The sequence below is a fragment of the Microplitis demolitor genome, chromosome 1, assembly GCF_026212275.2.
Source record: "Microplitis demolitor isolate Queensland-Clemson2020A chromosome 1, iyMicDemo2.1a, whole genome shotgun sequence".
In the NCBI taxonomy this organism is placed as follows: Eukaryota; Metazoa; Arthropoda; class Insecta; order Hymenoptera; family Braconidae; genus Microplitis; species Microplitis demolitor.
In genome coordinates, this window is record NC_068545.1 from 14,346,705 (window position 1) to 14,369,593 (window position 22,889).

Here is a 22,889-nt window from a genome sequence, read left to right on the forward strand (position 1 = left end):
AACTAAACATTTGAGCCGAAAATTGCATTGGTTAGTCCGAATGCCTAATCCACGCAACCAAAATAATTTAATAAATAATAGTCGGACATAATACCGCTAAGAAAATTGCAAATTTTCAAAAATTCGGGAATTTATTGCTTTCGGTCGTTTTGAGGTTCTAGGAAGCTATCCTGACTAATTTCAAAATGATGTCCGAGTGTATACATGTATGCATGGACGTACGTACGTAGGTATGTAAATATCTTTAACTTTTGAAATGATGAACCGATTTTGATCGCCAAGGTTTCATTCGAAGCGGCTTGTCAATATCTAAAAGCTGAAGAAAAATTGAGTTTGATCGGTAGGGCTCGTTCAGAGATATTCCAAAAATGAACTTTTTTCAAAACTTTTTTTTTGAATAACTTGTAATGTGCTCGATGGATTGATTCCAAACTCATCTGGGCTCTGAAGCTTCATAAGTCGCGTCGAATGCCACCTCAACCATCAAGATCGGTTCATTCGTTCAAGAGAAACCGTTGTCGAAAGAATTAAAAAAAATAATTTTTTTTAGTATTTTCGAAATTTCTCAAAAACGACCACATAAATCAATTTTAAAATTTGATCAGCTGTAGAACTCAATAAAACTCATCGATTGCCACCTTAACAGTCTCGGTTAATTCGTTCGGGAGATATGGTTGAAGAAAAAATGATAAAAAACATTTTTCTTCGAAAACGGAGGCATACAAAAGTATATTCGAGCTCGAAAATATTATTCACAACAATTTTTTGAGCTTAAGGAGCTCGAAAACAGCGGGAAGTTTTGGGGCTGGCCCGCAGGGTCAACTGATTGATCAATTTTTTAAAGTTTAATTATGGGTTTGGTATTAAATAATTAATGAAATAAGACGCGAAATTCAGTTAATGACGTCGTATGTGTCGTGAAGCTAAGGAACGACAGCAACAGCGTACAATGACACAACTGCGGGAAATTTGAATAACTAATAATCATCGGTGTCAGGCCTGAGCTCTAGCTAGTAATAAACCTTGTGACCAACAATAGCACACAAAAAAATTACTAAACACTAGCGCGCTGTGGCCGTACTTCCGTGTTTATTTTTTAATCATTTATTTCATTAAAAAAAACTTTTTTTATAATTCAATGCAATTATAATAAAAATATATTGTATTAATTCCTAAAAGTAAGTCAATTCATAACATATTCTATCAAAGAAATTTTGGTGTGTAAGAGTCATAATCTTGCAAAAATGCTATAGAAAATCCACGAAAGCTCCCAGAGCGATAATTGGCATCGGACCTCCTTAAGTAGGAGAAGCTGTTCTGACTCAGTATAACTACCGATTAAGGAGGTTCGATATCGATTATCTATCTAGGGGATCTCGTGGATTTTCTATTGTATTTTTGCAAGATTATAATGCCTACACACCAAAATTTCATTAATAGAATATTCTATGAATTGACTTACTTTTAGGAATAAATATAAGATATTTTGATTATAATTGCATTGAATCATAAAAAAAATTTTTTTATTAATAAAATAACTTTTTTTTTTATGAAATAAGTGACTAACAAAGAAACGCTGAAATACAGCAACAGCGGGCTAGTGTTTAGTAATTTTTTTTTGTACTATTGTTGGTCACAAGGTTTATTACTAGGTGGAGCTCAGGTCCAACATAAGTACTATGTGATAGTGTGTATTAGTGAGTAAACAGACACATCTGACGTTATTAACTAAAATTCGCTCTTATTTCATTAATAATTTCATAACAAACCCATGATTAAACTTAAAAGAAATATTAATGTGTTCAGAAACGTTTAATTATTTAATACTAAATGACTTACAGCGATGGTATTATTGTAGCAAAATATAGCACTTTAAAAAATGATTCCCATTTACGCCCGTGTTTAAGAAGGAATTTTGAAAATTTTCAATTTTTTCCTTATCATCTTCACAATTGATTTTCTTAATATCAAAATCATTTCGAAGATGATAAGAAAAAAAAATATCGAAAAAATCAATTTTCTTAAAAAAAAAAAAAAAAATTCGAAAAAATTTTTTTTTCTTAATTTTCTTCAATAATTCATGTTTATGGTATCCACAGAAAAAAAGGATTTCTTGGCGCAAAAAATTTTTTCTTGTTCTAAAAAAATTTTTACTTGACCCAAGAAATTTTAGTAATTGTCTATATTCGGGCTTACCACATTTTTCAATGTTTCAAGCGCTTACATCTTAAATATCTATAATTCAATTTTTTCCAAGTGTTCAGCTACACGGCGGATTAAATTTTCTGTATGAGTTTTTGTCTCTAACACTAGATTTCTATCTGAATCTTGTAATTGAAATGTACAAAGTTTATAAAAATATAAATAATTCCATATAATACCGTAAGATGGACGGTGGCGATAGAAAGATCTATCTAAGAGTTACAAATAATTTTTGAACTCTTGTAATAGTGAAAATCAGCATATTTATGTTATTTCAGTATTTTAAATGTGTAGAACAGCTCACATGGCATTTTGGTGCAAGTAGTTTGGGTGGTACCTGCCTCCTTTTGCTAGTATAGTGTCTGGCTGAAGCTCACAACACTGTTTTACGCCTGCGCGTACTAGTAAAAGATGTAGTCTAAGGCAAGAGTGCGTTAACATAGTCGTAGAGACTTTTTGAGGGCGGAAAATTAAGGGGGATAAAATTTCCTAAAAGATTTTTAAAGTCTCACAGAAAACATGGTTTATTTGGCCCAAGAAAATTTTTGTCTTCATACTTTTATTCTTGGGCTGAGTAATTGTATTTTTTTAATTCGGGAACATTTTCTTCGACTAATGTCATAAAAATATTGTATCAAGAATAACCAAATTTTAATTCAAGATAAATATTCTTAATTTAAGAATATTAATTTTAAATCAACTGTAATATGTTTCTAACCAAGTAAAGAAAACTATCAAAACAAAATGCTTTTCTGCCTTAGTTAATGAGTATTCGCTCTGAGTGAAGCCATGGTAGGGGAAATCAAATTGACTGAAACGTTTGCAGTGGTTACTTTCGGAGTTACGGGAGGCTATGATTACTGAAATTGTAAGCAAGCACACGTGAAAGTATTTATTTTGTTATCATTTAATTATTTATTTTTCATTTTGATTTTTTCCTCAATATCATATTTTGACTTTGATATGAATTTCAAACAACTTAACCTAAATGCTTACTGCATTCTTTCTTATTTTTTATCATTATACTTACTTATTGTTGATTCGTTTAGCTAAAAAATAAAACTGCAATTACTATAAAACTGTCACATATTTTTTACAACTTTTTTTTTTTACTATTATTTATAATATTTATTTATTTTTATGTTTCTTGCTATTGACATACGTATAAAAACATACTCTGACAGCCTCCCGTAGTTCATATTTTGTCTAGCGCTGCAGTCACACTCATAGCGAATAGTAAATTGTCACAATATAGATCAACATCTCAAACCAAGAACTTTTTTTGCGTGGCAGAAGAATATTTACTCTGAGTTTAAGAAAACTACTTTATCGACTCAAGACAATGGTCTATTGGAATGAAGATATTTTAATTTTGATTTAAGCAAATTATATTCTTAATTTAATAAAATATCTTCTTAAAAGAACATAATTACTCCCTTTATTAAAGAAATAATATTTTGCATTGGTGATTTTTTTTTCTCAATTGAAAAAAAAAAACGTCTCGATTCAAGAAAACAAATGAATCTACTTAAAAATATATATCGACCTGTATTTTTGAGTGAATTAACCTATTATAAATATTAAATTTTGTGAAGCAAGATAGTTTATACGTATTTTCAGAATATCATCCTACGGTAGTTGAGGGGATAAAGAACAAACTGTCGATTAATTGTTTCTGAACAAATCGAGAAAAATATCGCGAGAGCTTTACCACCCTGATAGCCAAGTTGGCGAGAAACTGACGAGAAACTTGCAGCCGCAACTGGACACCAAGTTGACCGCCAACAGTTGGTACCTCCAATAGTTGATAGACATTTTCTGAGAAAGTTAGTGGCAAAAGTTGTAAATCCAAAAAGTTGATGATCACTTTCTGAGAAAGTTGGTGGCAAAAGTTGCTTGCAAAAGTTGGCAATCATAAGTTGACGATAAGTTTCCTTTCAATTTCCTCAGAAACTTGCATTCCAGTTGCGGCTCCATACTGGCGCCAACTTTCTGAGAAAGTTGGCGGTAACTTGTAGCCAAAAGTTGCAAAAGCTGAAGTTGTCGATAACTTGTCGTCAAGTTGGTCGGAAACTAATGAATGACCAACTTTTTCACGATCATCTCGTGTTATCAGGGCAATTACGCTATTCGACCCTTCCTGATCGTTTGTTTACTTTATCTACGTCCAGTAAGCACACTGTAAATGTAGAGTCTACACTACCGTCATTTTAGTATAGTACAGTTACCGGTAATTGCCTATATTCAGGGCTCACCACATTTTTCAATGTTTCAAGTGCTTGCACCTTAAATATCTATAATTAAATTTTTTTTAGCTACATGGTGGATTAAATTTTCTGTATGAGTTTTTGTCTCTAACATGTGATATCTATCCGAACCTTGTAACTAATGTGTGTAAAAATTGGTAAAAATAACACAAAATCATGTACATTTGCAAAAATAAATTTTTCTAATAATAATAATATAATTTATTTAAAGCCGTAAGATGGACGGTGGCGATAGAAAGATCTATCTAAGAGTTACAAATAATTTTTGAACTCTTGTAATAGTGAAAATCAGCAAATTTCTGTTATTTCAATATTTTTAAGGTGTACAACAGCTCACCTAACATTTTGTTACAAGCAGTTTGGACGGTATCCGCCTCCCATTGCTAGTATAGCGTCTGGCTGAAGTCTACACAACACTGTTTTACTCCGGCGCGTACTAGTAAGAGATGTAGTCTAAGGCAAGAGTGCGTTAACATAGCCTTACTGATGAGTCTGTTAACGTACTTAGGACGAAACTACAAACATTCTGGCAAATAGGCATATACCTTGAGTTTTGGTGGTTGACTTAAGAGTCAGTACATTGAAAAATAAAAAAAATATGTCATTTGGTGTAGTATAGCACGGAACATTGAAAAATATTAACAATGAAATAATATATCATGTTTATAACCCTATTATAAACACCTGAATATTATTGACGCTTAATTTATACTCAATTTAAGCAAATACATCGTCAATCCACTGACAATTGCATGATGACCAATTTAGTTTCATTGCTAATTGCTCACAATAAGGGTTTTGCTAATTTAAACATGGGTGAGCCCCACTTCTAAACAATTACCCAGTTACCTTTTCCAAGAGAATTTTTGCGCTGAGCCGTGAGCGCAGTTTTTGTTGGTTCGAACGACTACGTTTATTTGCCACAACACAACAAAATACTTAAATATATATATATAATAAACCTTACTTATATATATAGATATATATATATATATATATATATATATATATATATATATATATATATATTATATATATAAATATATATATAATAAACCGAAATATTTCTGACCATTGAGTTGAGTACTTTTAATTTTCGACTAGAATCACAGATCATCTCGATTCAAAACTAATTATTCTTCATGAAAAAATATTTTACTCTTCTAACAATTCATTATATTTCGGGGCAAAATATTTACTTTTCTCACTTTGAAAAAATATTTCTTAATTCAAAAAACATATATTATATCAGCTGAATAAAAAAAAATCTTATGCCAAAATGACTAAATTCAAGAAAAATTTTTTCTTGAACTAAAAAAATTTTCGTTTTTATTCACAATTGCAAAAAATATTCTTGCGGCAAGAAAAAAATTTTTGTTCCAAGATATCCTTTTTTTCTGTGCAGATTACCAAAAAAAAATTTATTGAAGCCCACTGACTTTCTTGAAGACGAGCAAAAATCTGGAAATTTTTTTTTGCGTTGGTTTTCTTAGGATTACTCCGAAACTGTGCATGATAACAAAATTTGCAGTCCAGATCTCAAAACTAGAAACTTGAGGCTACAATTTGCTTTTGTTATTTTTACTCTACGACCATATTTCACCGAGTTACAGTATGTTGAAAACCACTTGAAAATTTGAAATTTTTTTTATATTTTTCAATTTTTGTGACGAGTGTATATATGTATATGTATATATATAATTTTTTTGTGCGGTACTTACAACTTCCAAACAGATTGTTTTCCACCCGAAATACTAGCTGGGTCTGTTTTACTAGCGCGAATCATTTCAGTCCATCTTACAGCTTCCTGAAGCTCCATAAATCTTTCTTTATACTGATTTCTCTCCATAAGTACTCTAGCCATCTCAACACGTGTAAATCTTTTTCTTTGTGCTAAGGGTACGTCTTCTTCATCGTCACTCTTTGTAGCTTTTGCAGCAGCTTCAGCTTCCTCTTTAACTTTTTTTAATTCTTCTTCCAACGCTGAAACTCTTTGACGCATTCGTTCACGAGCTTGTTGATGAGCTCTGACTTCATCACGCAAAATTTCTTGTTCACTAATGTAACCAAAAAATTATTTTTGTCAAATAGATGTTTTTTTACTTATTATTTCATTGCTTTCTTACCTCGTTAATTCGTCTACTTTCACTATCAAGTCATCTTTTACAATATTCAAAGCATTCCTTAAGAAACAAAAGATCGTTAAAATCTACATCCTTATTCCGTAAATTATACATTTTTTTTTTAATTAAAAAAAGGAGAAAAAAAACAAATGCTTACTTTGTCGCTAGAAGTTCGTTATTTTCCATAATGAGATTCTCCACTTCCTTACCCATTCCTATTATAAAAATTTATAATTATAAATTTCAATAACTACCAGACAGATTCAATTATTATAAACATCAGTTAAAAAATCAATACAAATAATTTATGGAACAACTGATAGATCTAAGAAATTCCCCAGGGGAAAATATTTGGCCAAAAATAGGCCGAAACAGCTTAATTTGGCCGAAATCACGCCGAAATAAATCAAATTTTGTTGAAAGACGCCGAAATTTGGCAAAAAATTTTCTCATGTTATTAAATAGGCCGAAATTCGGCCGATACTTGGCCGATTCAAAAATCTATGGCCGAAAACAGGCCAAAATTTTGCCGACGGTTGAATTGGCCTTATTTCGGCTGTAGTATTTTTTATTAAATGAAATTATGGAGCTTAAACAAAATTTCATGCAACTCAAAATAGAACATAAAAAATTTTCAAATTGTGGAACTTACAAATGGATTTCCAAATTTTGTGGAAAATTATGTTTTCAATTTATCAAATGTTTTAGTTCCTCACTAAGTTGTAATTTTATACAAGACATTTAATTATTTAATAGTTAGAGTGACATGATTTTCATGGGAATAGTTTATATTTTGGTACAATAAAAAATTTTCTTTTTTGATATCATTGATATAAGTTATATGACAGTTCATGGTTGAGTAGAAATATGTTAATAAGCAAAAATAAACAATCGATTTCGTTAACTTTATACGAGCAAAATTTTCGAAAATGGAGTTTTCATCAGGCGTCGACGTTTTGAGATCCTAGGAAGCTATTCTGACTATTTTCAGAAGGATGTCCGAGTAAGGTGTGTGTGTGTGTGTGTGTGTGTGTGTGTGTGTGTGTGTGTGTGTGTGTGTGTGTGTGTGTGTGTGTGTGTACACATATAAAAATGAGGTGGTGATCGAAAGAGTTGGTTGACCGTTAGTTTTTCTGAAAATTTCGAATCGATCGACCGAATAGACTTTAAGATATAGAAGAAATACAAAAAAAAAAAATTTTTTTTTCAGTTTTTTCAAAATTTTCTAGAAATGGCTCGATGGATCGAATTAAAATCTAATCGGCTTTATAATTCAATAAAACGCGTCGATTGCCGCCTTAACCGTCTCAATCGGTCAATTCGTTTGAGAGATATCGTTGGAGAAAGAATAGTAAAAATCAATTTTTTTCTAAAACAACGGCATGCAAAAGTATTTTCGAGCTCGAAAATGTATTCACAACAAAATTTATTCTCAAGGAGCTCGAAAACAGCGGGAAGTTTTGGGGCTGGCCCGCAGGGTCAACTGACAGACCGATTTTTGTTTTTTGTTCAATCATTTTGGTTATGCGGGAATCATCAGTTATGTGATTAATTTAATTTCTAATCTAGTAGAAATTTTTTATTCCGAGAAACAACGCTATAATTATCAACTAACCGCACACGCTTTAGTGGGACTCGAACCCAGAACGAACGAAGGACCGACGCATTAACGACTAGGTTACGCTACCGACAGTTACTACTTAGTTTACTTGTGCAATATGAGATTGAAAGAATACATCACTTTTAAAACAGCACAATATATTCAAAATCTATTATTAGTAATAACAAAAAAATTTCTTATTTTTTTTTCGTGTGCTATAAAATCCGGTATGTCAGTAATTGTGATATTATGAATTTTAAAAACTGCTTCTTCATTAATGATTTTTGATTCTTAAATTTTCGAACTTCAGCATAAAACGTAACTTATTAGAGTTTGAAAAGATCATAAAAAAACAATTGCATGTGATAAAACAGGCCGATTCAACTGTCAGCCAAATTTCGGCCTGTTTTCGGCCACAGATTTGTACTCGCGATAATTTTATTGAAAAAAAAAATATTCTGGCCAAAAAAAGGCCGATTCATTTGACGGCCAAATATCGGCCTCTTTAAGAAGGATAGAGATTTTTCGGCCTCTTTCAATAAAATTTTTTAGTTTCGGCGTTATTTCGACCAAATTAAGTTGTTTCAGCCTTTTTTCGGTCTAATATATTCACCTGGGTATTTTCACTCGGTTCAAAAAATGAACGCTTTGATATTAATAATTATTGTTATTTATATTATCAGTACTTTTTAGTTCAAAGTCATGTTCACAACTTCGTTCGTCAGTCTAGTCTCATACCCTGATTAAGAAAACCAATTTAGAAAGATTAAAAAAAATGTTTCTAATACCTTGTAATTCTTTCATAAACTTTAAATCCTTATAATTTTGAAGCATTTAACCTAGGGGTGAGCGAATAAAACTCGAATTATTCGATTTCGATGGAAATGTTATCTTGTTCGAGTTATTTGACTTAATTGGAATATTTTTTTCATAACTCATAAAAACTCTTACTAAAATAATAAAAATTTAACTGATAAACCATTGTTGTAAGAAAAAATGCCATCTGGTCATACCCGGAATGAAAAGGCATATTTCTTATTTTGATTAGAAAATTCGTTTTTACATATATTAGATAAAACATCTTATAACAAAATTTTCTCCAATTTCCAATATATGACCTTCTGCAATAAGTATATTAACGCAAATTTATTACCATGTCTTATCCGAATTACACAGATATGGTTCAAACTCTATAGTAAATGAAGGATACAGCATTGAACAATGTTATAGCAGTCGAAATTGAGGCTTATTTAATAAGCTAAAAGATTAAGATGGTAGACTTTATGTATATAATGTATTTTAACAATTTTTCAAGTTAAAAAATTTTCAAAAAAAATAAAATGATCAAAACTACAAGATTAATAACGGAAATTGAAGCTTGTTAAATAAGCTCTAAGATGAACTTAACATAAATAGTACACTCCTTTCTGTTCAAAAGTTATTGTATGGAAACTCAGTCAATTATGATTTTTTTAAAAATCGAGAAATTTTTAATTACCCTCATGTAAAAGAACAGTCAAAACTGTATTTACGAAAAAAAATTAATTTATGTAAATATATAAATATTTCTTCATAAAAATTTATAAAATTAAAAAAAAATTTGTAATACTATTTAGTTTTTAAACGATAGACTCAAGGAGATTCGATGCCGATTTTCGAAATAATCCCAAAATTTTGAAATTTTTTTCACCGAAAGAGTTTAAAAAAAAAGGATCACTGCTAAAATTTCAAATCGATTCACTCCCCCGTTTTCGAGAAATAAATTTTCAAAATTCCTTCTTAAACACGGGCGTGAATGGGAATCATTTTTTAAAGTACTATAGTTTTTGTTACAATAATACCATCGCTGTAAGTCATTTAGTATCAAATAATTAAATGTTTCTGAACACATTAATATTTTTTTTAAGTTAAATCATGGGTTTGTTATGAAATTATCAATGAAATAAAAAGCGAATATTAGTTAATAAAGTCAGATGTGTCGTGAAGCTAAAAAACAACGGCAACAGCGTAAAATGACACAACCGCGGGAAATTTGAATAATTAATAGCACCAGTATCATTTTGACTGTGTTGAATCTCTGATACGTCTAGCGTGTAAACTTCATTTTTCAGTTTTTTTTTCATTTTCTGATTGTTCTAAACGTTTATTATAAACAGTTTCTGAGACTAATTTACCTTCAAAATTTTTTTTATGATTCAATGCAATTATAATCAAAATATCTTATATTTATTCCTAAAAGTAAGTCGATTCATAGAATATCCTATTAATGAAATTTTGGGGTGTAGGCATTGTAATCTTGCAAAAATACAATAGAAAATCCACGAGATCCCCTAGATAGATAATCGATATCGAACCTCCTTAATCAAACAGAATCGGACGTTGAATACAGATTCTTCTTTTTTTTAATAATTAGTTTACTATTTGATTTGAGTTCAGATTATTCAATTTTTTAATTACTTGACTTGGGACGATTCGAAAATATAATTTTTTTAAATATTTTTCAATCAATTAAGGTAAATGTCCCAATACCGGAACGACGAAGGGTATATGACTGATTTTTATCGTTTTAAAAATATTCAAATAAAGTATAAACCAAAATAATTTATCACATTATATAGAATAGATATTTACCAATTCAAAAATAATCAAATTAGTTCATTTTTCTTATATTTAATATAAAAAAAAAAAAATTTTTCCTATGACACCTAAAAGACCCAATACCGGAACGCTGAAATAGCCTTGTCCCAATACGGGAATTCGGTTGTCGTAATACCGGAACAGTAAATAAAATAAGTTATTTTTTGCATTTATTCATGGTGAAAATATTAATAATTATTAAATAATATTAATGTAAAATGAGTATGAATGTAGCAGACATCAGAGAACTTTAAAATTATAAATAAATAAGATAAATAATTAAAAAAATAATATTTACAAAAAAAGCACTATTAATTTCAAAATTTTTTGAATTTGCATTTTTTTTTAATTTTATATTATTAATTATTTACTCGATTTATTAATAATTTTAAATTTGTCTGATGTCTGCTATATCACACCTATAATGTAAAATGTATTTAAAATTTCAAAATGATTGAATATTCAATGAAAATAAATATTTTGAACTAAAGAATAGAAACAAAATGAATCATTTGAGGTTATACTAGAAAAATAATTAAAAAAAAAACTAAAAACAAAAATTTATTTTTTATGATTTAAATTAGAGTTTATCTATACTTAATCTATTTTTTATAACAATCATACACACTGCATTAAATATTAGAGCTCCAGTAATAATTAATATTGTACTTGATTTAGCCAGTCAATAAAACTCACCGTTAATGTCTATCGATAACATTAATAGATTATTGATATAATATTGATTAGCTGTTCCGGTACTGGGCACGGGTTCATTTTGGTGTACCAATAGACGAATAGTAAAATTAATATAATAATACTATTTTTTTCATATTTTTAATATGTTTTCTTGAATTTTATGTTATTCAAGATGCATATACAAAAAAAAAATTATTGAAAAGTAATTCTATGCATTTTCTATAAGCTTAAGACCATTGACTGATTTCTTAGCAAAACCATTAAGAGGCATGAAAAAGTCATGAATCCGAGACTATTGCTCTAATTAACATTTTTTTTTTTCATATTTTAAATATTTTCTAAAATCTATTTTATATCTTATTTTTTAACTGAAAGATTAAGGTTTCAAATAAAGAAAGTTTTATTTGGTTTCATCGCGTACGAGTTGAAATATAATATAATGATTATCAAATCGTTCCGGTATTGGGACATTTACCTCAATAATAATTCAATTTCATTTTACTCGGAGGTCTATATGATTTAAATTTTTGTTATGCTAGACTACGAATGTTATAAGTATAGATTACACTTATTTGAAAAGAATGTGGCCTGTTTGGAGATTGGTACACTAGTATAATAAAATTTGATGTATTTTCTATTATTATTTTGTGTATTTTAGAGTCTCATTTTTTTCCGCGTATCCAAGTTTCATAAAATTACTGTCATTAAATTATTCTATTGATATTAATAAATTTACAAAAGTATAAAAGGTCTTACCAAAAAAGTTGTCATTAACTGTTGTTATTCGTTGCATGCATTATTATTCAAATGTAAGTAGACCAACATAAAAAAAAGAATCAACACATATTAGTAGGTTCATTTAATTAAAAACATTGATTATTTATGTATCCAACTTTTATCATTTGTATTGTGATAAAATAATAATGAAATTATTAGTCTAAGATGTTTATTTATTTAATCATTAACATACCCGATGATGCATACTCTCCTGGATGAACCCAACTGCCTATAAATCCAGCAATCGTAATGACGAGGTAGTCATTAGATGTAAATGATAAAATGATAAAATTAAAAATAAATAATTTACCAGTGATGTCTGCGCCCTCATCCATTTCTCCCAGAGCATCAGCATCTTGGAAACTGAGTTCTTGGTACAATGTATTACCACTACGTTGCTCTCGTTCTGTTCGACTTCTTCCACTGGGAGTACTTATTTGTTTATCGGCAACTGGAGTAGTCGGAGTAGTTATTGTGGGAGGTGGAACATCAGTTTCTGGACTCTCGTCTACAAATGCTGTTACAAAAAGTTAAATATAAATTTATTTATTTATGCAAAAAGGTTGGAATCCTTTTGTAATCCTACACAACCGGTTGACCAGAAGTCTGGTACCATGGGGGACCCATTCCAAGCCCCCACTTCGACCAGAGTCTCTTTATTTCCTGAGATGGAAGGAGTGTAAGGGTCCGAGTGAGGTCGGTCTCGTGGTGGCTGTTGGTAAGGCACCCACAGGCATTGCATGCCTAATGGGTAAGCTAATGTGAGATTATGCTTATATTTCGCTTTTATAATGTATGGTGGAAGGCATAATATATAAATAGGGTTACTAAACGCGAGTGTGCCCAAAAACGTGTAGAATCGGCCTCCCGTCAAACGGAGGTGGACTTAACCGTCCCGTTACATTAAATTTTTAACTTCGGTGATCGCCCGAGCCACGCGTGTGCCGAACGGCTGCCTCAGGCGCTTATTATTAATTGTTATTTAACCCTTCACTTATTAATTTTATTTTTTATTTTTACTTTGTTTTTTTTTTTTTCCAGTTTAATTTTTATTATCTAAAATTTATAACTTTCCGCCAAGAAAATTACTAATTTTTGAAAAGTCGCTTCTTATTTTTAAATCCTACTATCACACTAGTGCTGCTACCAGTAAATGGTGGAGGAAAAAAAATAGTAATAATATAAGGAAAAAATGGCAGCTAAATTTTTGATGAATTACCGGTTTTAAGTTTTTTTTATTAATTACAATTTAACCAAAAGGATTTAGAAAGTAATTTTCAAAAGTGTTCTTGCGACAAAAAATAAAAAGCTAATAAAAAAAAATTAGACCAATTTATTATATTTGTCGGAAGTTATCATGGTTCCGAAAATTCATACGCGACAACTGACAGCACTGGTTTCTTGGATTAAAATAATTCATTTGAAATCAATGAAATAATGAATCGACTCAATATCCAATCAAAATTATTCCTTAACAAATTATCTTAGTCCAAGTATAAAATTTCACCCATTTTAGTGTAAGCAAAAAAGTGTAGAGATGATATAAGGTAGTTCACTCGCAAAACGACTTTTCTTAGGAATGCGATGAAATTAAAACATGAGATTAACAAAAATGTTTAATATTTAATGAAAAAAAAAAAAAAAACGGAATTTTTTCACCGATTGTAAGACGAGATATTAACAATCAAAAAGTGCATAATTAACATGCTGGAGATATACCAAGTATAAGAACAACATGTAGTTTCCTGAATATCTTGGAAACAGTTCTTACCATATTTTTAAAAAACTTATCCACTGTTAAATGAAAAAATTAGAAATTTTTTGAAAAAAGCTCTGAATTTTTTGACCGATTTGTTTAAAAAATATTGATTTTTAAAATATAAATAATTTTAAAATACTTGACATGTGGTGGGGTACAGCAATCACAACTCGGCAACGTTGCAGTCGTCATACTTAACCCGCGGAAATTCAAATGTCACTTAGTTAGGTTAATTTTTGAGCATGAAAGTATTGGAGGTCAAAAAATTTTTGGAAAATTTTTCGAAATTATTTTTATGAATGTTAAACATTTATTCAATGATTTTAAACAAACAAAAAAATTATTTTTTGATATTACCTTATATTAATGATAGCTCGGCTGCCCAATTCCAAAACACAGTAAGTGACAAATTTTTTAAAATCGATTTTTTAGTATTTTTAGTTCCAATGGAGTTTTGTGAACATGGTTCTATACATATTTCAAAAATTTTATTTTTGTCAGTTACTGTGTTTTGAAATTGGTTAGCCGATCTTTTCTAATAGTTTTAGAATTTTTAAAAATTATGATATTGAAAGTAGCACACGTCGAACAATTTTTTTCTTTTTAATTGCGATTTTCTTGTAAGTTTAAAAAAAAATATGCAAATATGCGCAAAAATTAATTCTATCCAAAATTTGTGATTGTCAATCACAAACTGCATGTATATTAAACTCACACTATGTAAAGATTGCTACCTATACGTTTAATCTATAGACTATTCAATATAAATGTTTACAACGTTGCCACATTTATTATACTCATCAGTGTGATTGTATTAGTGTGTATCTGTATATTGAAAACTAAAATGTATTGGATACAGTCTCTCACAAAAATAAAATATTCTCGCATTGAGTATCTCGAACTTGTTGTAGTTAAGATTACGCTATACTTTTGGCTACGAATGTCGCGAGTGAACTACCTTAACGCGAGTAAAATAGTCGAAAAAATAATTTCAATCGTAAGGCAGAAACAGCACATTTGCGCTTGAGGTGTGCAACAGTTAAAATAAAATAATTATAAACTTACTCCGTGCTGAATTATTTTTAATTTTATTTTCCTGCGGTAGATTATCCGTCAGTTGACTTTTCTCAGATGTTTCGATTACTGCTTCACTGCTGCTGTCTTGTATTTCAGATTTCAAACTAGCGCCTTGAGTGGGACTTTCTTCTTGTATATCTTCGGCATTCATGCTGCCTTCTAAACTCTGGAATCCATAACTCAAAGGTCCAGAACTTCGTGACATATGAGCTAAATTAAGTCCAGGTAATCTATTTGGACCACGATTATTTGTTGTGTTTTCAAGTCTTTCTGAACTGCCAACTAACATTTTTGTTCGTTCCATGTAATCAACATGGGTTTTAAATAATTCGGTGTATCGATCATGTAAACGTGAATATTCACGTTTTAATTCGGCTTCTTTTTCTTCTAAACGAATAACTAAAAATAATAAACATTTTTTTTTTTTTATTTTTTTTACATTGACATGCTGTATTTGTGGAATGCAAGCTATTTTATGATAATTTTACACTAATAATACAAAAAATATCGAACGCAATGGATAGAAAAAAGTTATCAAATTACAAACAATAATTTAGCGCTAATATTTAGGCCAAACTTAAATTTTTATCTTCTTGATTCTTTCAACTATGTAAGAGTATGTCGAGACAAGCATATATTAATACAAGTTCCAATTTGGCAGAGTAACATTTGAAAATGATAAAATAAGGGTAGGCAGGTGCAGGAAATTTTTTAAATAATTTAATCAAGTAATTGAAAAAAATAAATAAAATAGGACGAATGGTACCATTTGCTACACAAAATAATAACAAAAAAATAATCTACTCTACTGTAGGAATGTGCACTGTGGGGGCAATAACTCGAAGTGCTATTTTCAATTGTACCATGATCGTGTGAATTTTTGGTCTTCAACTCCAGCATCTTTAGTATCGATTCCAAACTATCAATTTTTGATAGCAATTCCTTTCGCTCATCTTCGGCAACATCTTCAAGTTCTAACAATTTCTAAGTTTAAAAAAAAAAAAGTTAATATTAAAAGATTGGTTTCTGTTTATTTTTTTCCAAATATTGATCGTTTAGCAGAATAAAATAAATATAATAAAATGTTGATAAGAATAAATTGAATTGAGTGGTGAAAAAATTGACAAAAGTAAAGAATATTTTTCTAATTGAATCTTATTAAAAACTATTCAAAATATTGAGTGAGAATAAGTAGCAAGTAATGATACTTACAGTATAATTTTATTTAGATTTCAATTGAAATTTTCTGACACATTCATAATAAGACAATAAGATCTAGAATCCTTGATTAATTATGATAATTTTTTAATTGGACATTTTATGTATGAAGTAGTAAAAAAGCGCCATTCCGGCCATACCCGAAGTGGAAAAATATATTTCCTATTTCATTTAGTTTAAAAATATAATTTTTCGGGTGATTTCAAAACGAAATCTACATATTGTACTTCTCAATCCAATACAAAAATTAAATTTCAAATTGATATTACAAGACCATTCAAATAATAATTAATCAGTGTTAATTTTTTTTTTTTGTAATATTTTCAATTTACCGAAGTCAACTGGAAAAATTTATGTAAAAAATTACATTATTATCTTCCGAAATTTGTACAAAGAACCAAATAAATCTTATTGCGATCTTACGAAATCTATTATTATACCTTTGAAACGTCATAAAAAATAAACTATTCAATTGAAAATAAAGTTATATTATTAGTTAATACTTGTTTCATAAGGTACAACATGAATTTTATGAATTCGAGTTAAGTCATCATTCAGAAGTAATTCGATGACAAAGCTACGAAAATCAATTTCTTGGATTTTTTTTCAAATTTTCAAAATGGCTGAAATGATTAGTCATTTGACAGAGTAACAAGTACCTTTTCGAAAATCGAATTTTCATCATATGTCAACGTTTTGAGTTCCTAGAAAGCTGTTCTGACTATTTTCAGGATGATGTCCGATTATCTGTACGTATATGCGTTATGTGCGTTGTGTGTGTGAGTGTGTGTGAGAGAGTGTGACCGGTCTATAACTTTGTAACTAATGAACCGATTTGGATGGTTGAGGCGGCAATCGAAAGAGCTTGTTGGCTGTCAACTTTTCTGAAAATTTCAGATCATTCGATAAGATAGACTCTAAGATATTAAAGAAATACAAAAAAAAATCATTTTTATTTTCGTTTTATTTTTAAATTTTTCCGAAACGACTCAATACATGATAAACGTACTTATATAATTTATGCATCTTTGATTTGTCAACATACTTTCGTCCGGGCATAAAAAAAAATAGTATACACTACGCGGACAGAAAGTTGGACAGCCCTGAACTGCACGTCTGATGCCCTCGCCTTCGCCTCGGGCATCATGACTCGCAGTGCAGGAATCTCCACCTTTCTGGCCTTGTAGAGTAATATACTATTCTTAAAAAATTTTTTTAATTGTTTATAGTTATTTTTTTCATTTATCTACCATTTAAATTATTCATTAAGAAATCATTTTTCTTTTAAATCATCATTTACAATTCTCAATATACTTAGGAAATCATTTTTTTTTTATTTGAATTTTCATTGTTTATTTTATAAAAAATTGATTATAAACAAATTTTCATTTTCATTATTTTTTTTTAATTCTAATTTAATTATATTGAGAATTGTAAATGATGATTTAAAAAAAAAAAAAAGATTTCTTAATAAATAATTTGAATGGTGGATAAATGAAAAAAATAATTGTCAACAATTAAAAAATTTAAAAAAAAAAATTTTTTTGTAACATTAGCCGTATATTTCAATTTTTGATAACTTTGAAAAATCATTATAAACAAATAAAAAAACTTTTATAAACTATTACAACAGAATCTTGTTTATTATTTATATAACCAGAGCTCCCGAAAGAAAAAAAATTTATAGACACATTTTTTAAACTTTTAAACGAGATTTTATTAAAACTCAAGTCTCCGAAAAATTTGTTAATTAACAATTAAATAACTTTAAAAAAAATCAAGCTAAAAATTTTTTTTTTGCGGGGCTATATTCCTTCAAGCGTCTAGATGACACTATAATTTATTTAGATTTTAAAATTAAGCCACGCGGAACCCAAATTTCAACGTTAAATTAAAATTATAAATAATGGAGTTACAACTCGGGGAACCAAGACTTATTTTACTAAAATTTTCTCCTATTTTAGGATCTTTTTTTAAATTTTAGATATCTTTAATATTTTTTAAGTTATAGCTACAAAACGGAGACTCCCTGTTGGTCTCCAAGTTTTTTATTTATAACAAATGAAATTTTTAATGGCGGATAAATTAAAAAATACCCATTTCTCAGAATTAAATTCTGAATCCAATGCACCAATCACCATATTTTTAAGAGTGTTTTAACGATTTTTCGCAGAAAACTCACTTCTCGACTGGACTATTAATTATTTTCGATTCTTAAATTTTCAAGCTTGAACATATAACGTGAATTGTTTGAGCTTGAAAAGTTCATCAAAAGCAATTGTATTCAAGAGTATTTCCGAGTTCCTTAAGCTCGAAAAGAGCGGGAAGTTGTTGGGCCCTCAGGGCCAAACGTTGGCCAGATTTTTTTTCTTGTGGCAAGAAGAACTCCTTTTTTGGAGTGAGATGACTTATTTTCTTTAACCAATATTTTTTTTTCTTAAACCAAGAAATTTTCAATTTCACTTCCAACAAATTTTTTTAGAGCAAGAGAATTTACTGTCTTAAACCAAAGAAGAGTTTTTGAATCAAGTATTTCATTTTTATTGAATCAAGAAAGAAAATTCGGAAGACAATATTTTTTTTTAACCAAGTTAACTGTTTTTTCTGTGTACAAAATGAAGATTTCCTCATGAAATCTCTAAAAAAAATTAAATTTTTAAATTGATTGAAATAAGAAATATACTTTTTCATTCTGGACATGATCAAATGACTCTTTTTTTTATGATAGGATATCTCCTTTGGAACAAACACTCCATAAATGTAGTATATTTCAATCCGCGGTGAATAAATGTTAATCGAATAAGTATATAAAATACCTGATCCGATGCTTTCCGCAGTTGTTTTTCTCGTTCATACTGAGTGACCAATTGTTCATTATCTTCTCTTAATAATTCCAATTCAACTTCGTGCTCTTGGTTTTCAGTATACGCTATATCCAAGCACTCTAATACATTGACTAGTAATGGCATCAACTCTTTAACGACATCTTCATCATATCTCGCTATCATTCTTTCAAATTCTTGATATATACTTCCAGCTAATGACTGAACTTTTTCAGACATCACTACATGATTATCCTCATGGGTTCCATATACTGTTTCTTGATCCATTTTTACGTCGTTTTTTTTTTCTCAAACTCCAAGAAACTAAAACAATTTAATACAATAGAAATTAAATAGACTTATTTTATTCATTTAAATATGAAAATTTGTAAATAAACTTTTTTTTTTTTTCATAACACGTAAAATAATGCCCTAAAAAATAAGCTATTAATTTGTGGTAAAATTAATTAAGATTATTAATTTAATGCATCAATTACTGTAATACAATACACCTACTTCTCAAAATAAATTATAATATGGGTCATAAATAATATGAAATATCGACTCGACTTTTGAATACTATAATTAGTGAATAAAAATAAATAATTTAAATTCTTGAAAAAAAGTATTCATCAAACGGCATATTGAATCACTACTGATTAACCATTGTAGCCTTGGATAAATAAAACTCTGACTAGTGTAAAAATAATGTATGCTCATTTAAACGAGTATATATATATATATATATATATAATGTTCAATGTCGCAGTTGACTAACGCTCTTCGCTCCAAGAATTTCAAACTTTTTAAAATCATACTTACCTTTTATGTGGATTTTTCTATAGATTATTTATTACTATGATTATTATTTTTAAATACAGTAGTAAAAATCTTATGATTTTTCTAGGATGAAGCACCGTTCAAATACACTCTTCCATGAAGTACTTGCTCGCTCAGATGAAACAAGTCTTATAAACGAACCGTATTGCAGATGACATTTTGCTAATTATTTTTTACAATTAAATAAATATTGACTACACTAGTGACATTTATAAAATTTGAATACACTCAATGTGATATCAATGTTATTTGACGTAACACCATCACTACTGTTCATTGTCCTATTTTTCAAAACCCACACACTTGATAAATTTAAATATCAGTAAATAAACTCTTTCTCTTTGACAATATGAAAATCAACCTCGAGTAGAGTAATTAATAATCTTGTTAATAGATTCCGAAATTACCACCCACTACTTTATTTTACACTTGACCAGGGAGGAGAGACAATATTGTTACACTTAAATTTTTTTCTCGAGAACTGAGAATAATAAATAATATATATGTGTATGAAAATGATGTCAAATAATATTGTTGCAGGTGCCAGTCGTCATTGTCAGTTTTGTTTGTTAACTTTGATTTCATGTACTAGATGGCAGCAATTAACTTAAAAAATAATTATTTGTTTCAATTGATTAAGAACCCGCTTCTCAAATTTCGTCAATAAGGTATTGACAGGTAGTGCCATAATGTTGTTAGATGTACGAAATAACCTTAAATGCTACTTGAGCTTGAAATTGACTGTAATTTGATGACTGAAATTTTTTAAATTTGCTGCCCGAATTGACCGACAATTTGATAGCAAAACGAAAAAAAAATTAGCGGTTCATTTTCCCTCAATTTAGAAGTAACTTCTAAGAGGCAATCATGAATAATCTGGAGGAAATCATGAATAAATGATTTTCCTGCGATTCAAATTAAAAAAATATCGAAGTAGCAGAGTTCAATGGAGAAAATTATAGTCAGACTTTTATCAACTTTTTTTTAAAATAAACAATTAGCCAGCAAAATACTTTAATAGACCAACATTGACCAGTTAGCAATCAACAAATGATTGCAAGTAGAATAAATCAGAGCAATTTATAATAAGGAGCTAAGTAAGTGGAGCTGACTTCAATTGGGTAGAGTTTTATTTTTGGTAGGGTACCCTGATAACACGAGTTGATCGAGAAAAAGTTGGTCATTCATTAGTTTCCGACCAACTTGATGACAAGTTATCGACAACTTCAGCTTTTGCAACTTTTGGCTACAAGTTACCGCCAACTTTCTCAGAAAGTTGGCGGCAGTATGGAGCCGCAACTGGAATGCAAGTTTCTGAGGAAATTGAAAGTAAACTTACCGTCAACTTATGATCACCAACTTTTGCAAGCAACTTTTGCCACCAACTTTCTCAGAAAGTGATAGTCAACTTTTTAGATTTACAACTTTTGCCACCAACTTTCTCAGAAAATGTCCATCAACTATTGGAGGTACCAACTGTTGGCGATCAACTTGGTTCCAGTTGCGGCTGCAAGTTTCTCGTCAGTTTCTCGCCAACTTGGCTATCAGGGTAGCTCATGGCTGAGTCGTATACTTGCCTCAGCCATAAGCGATTTCTGATAATCAAATTGAAAGCAAGCTAGTGGCAACCAATTGTAGCAACTTGCTATTAAGTTGGCCGCAATGATTGTTGGCATTTCTATAAGTTGACGGCAACTAGTCACCTACTTTTTGAGAAAATGTATGCCAACAGCTGGCATTCCATCAGTTGACAGGATTGACGGAAAGTTGCCTTCAATTTGGCTTGCTGAAACGGGATGGGGACACTTTGCCAACAAAATGGCTGCCTAGTCTGAAATTTACAAGGTTGACGGCAGAGCTGAGCAAAGTCAGCCCCTTCTAATTTTTTTTGACACTTTTTTGGATTTTGATTGTAATAAATCGTTTGTTCGTCGTTTGTCCTTGAATGTTCGTCATTAATAATTATTTGTCCTAATTTTGTTTATTTATAAAAAATTAAATAATAACTGATTGTTTAGTTAGCCCCCCCCCCTATGCAAATTATAATTTTATTCTATCATATTTGGTCTATAATTATCTATAAACGTTTGTCCGATCATTAATTGTGTTTGTCCTATTGTTAAATTGTCTGTTTTTATGTTAATTTGTAGTTTTTAATTAGTTATATATTCATATGTGTGGAACACTTGTCTTGCGCATGCGCGCATTTAATGATGAAGGCGGGTAATTTAAAAAAAAAATAAGCAATGACAAAAAAAGTTAATCCGTCTCAGGCTCAGAAGGATTTAAGGTCTTTTGAAGTATTGTTCACGCGTAATTATTACCCTATTTAATTAATTACATCCTGGTCCAGCACCAACTCGATTTAATACAGTCTCATATGGTAAGCGTGATAATATTAATTTCGTTTTACACCGAACTATGTTATGAAGATTAAGTATATTATGGAAACATCGCTAGAACCGATACCGCAATTATAACTAAATATTAGTCTCATTATCCTTTCAATTGCTTATTGAACTTATTAAAATCGATAAGATTAATATTACTCTACAAATCTGATAAAGCAAGAAATTCCAGGGACAGCCTGCGGTGTCAATCGGGTTACAGACTTTTTTTATAAATGATACATCAATTAAAATTTTTCTCCAAGTATTTTTTCGGATTTCGCAGTTTCTCCGTAATTATAATTTATAGATCTCATGAAAGTCACAGATGCATGAATTGTCGTTGTGGAAATGAAACAATTTCATCTAAGTACGCCTTAATGTTTATAATTTTATGGTTTTTTTTCATTATAACTAATAAGTCATATTCATATATTTTTTATTAATTATTGTCTATAATTACAGTATAAAGTAGTTTTTCAAG

General features: G+C 29.6%; 1 protein-coding gene across 13 annotated transcripts in view; it reads right to left on the bottom strand.

Annotated features, from left to right (window-relative positions):
* LOC103577696 (JNK-interacting protein 3) overlaps nucleotides 1-20,676 on the bottom strand; it is a 58,549-nt gene extending 37,873 nt beyond the window's left edge. For 7 of the 13 annotated variants that reach the window (XR_008404036.1, XM_053740969.1, XM_014439762.2 and 4 more), the window contains exons 1-10: nucleotides 20,001-20,676; nucleotides 19,173-19,502; nucleotides 15,948-16,122; nucleotides 15,127-15,537; nucleotides 12,613-12,819; nucleotides 12,496-12,531; nucleotides 12,282-12,299; nucleotides 6,750-6,807; nucleotides 6,596-6,652; nucleotides 6,191-6,526 (exon numbers count right to left, since the gene is read on the bottom strand). Coding sequence is in view for 12 of the 13 variants with exons in the window: in XM_053740969.1 (XP_053596944.1) it covers nucleotides 6,191-6,526; nucleotides 6,596-6,652; nucleotides 6,750-6,807; nucleotides 12,282-12,299; nucleotides 12,496-12,531; nucleotides 12,613-12,819; nucleotides 15,127-15,537; nucleotides 15,948-16,122; nucleotides 19,173-19,466 (1,592 nt within the window). In the remaining variant the exon portion in view is untranslated. Of the gene's footprint in view, nucleotides 1-6,190; nucleotides 6,527-6,595; nucleotides 6,653-6,749; nucleotides 6,808-12,281; nucleotides 12,300-12,495; nucleotides 12,532-12,612; nucleotides 12,820-15,126; nucleotides 15,538-15,947; nucleotides 16,123-19,172; nucleotides 19,503-19,694; nucleotides 19,848-20,000 lie in introns of those variants that run through there. The other 6 variants (XM_014439754.2, XM_014439755.2, XM_008558464.3 and 3 more) reach the window with 6 other exon arrangements.
* Between the last annotated feature and the right edge of the window lie 2,213 nt (nucleotides 20,677-22,889).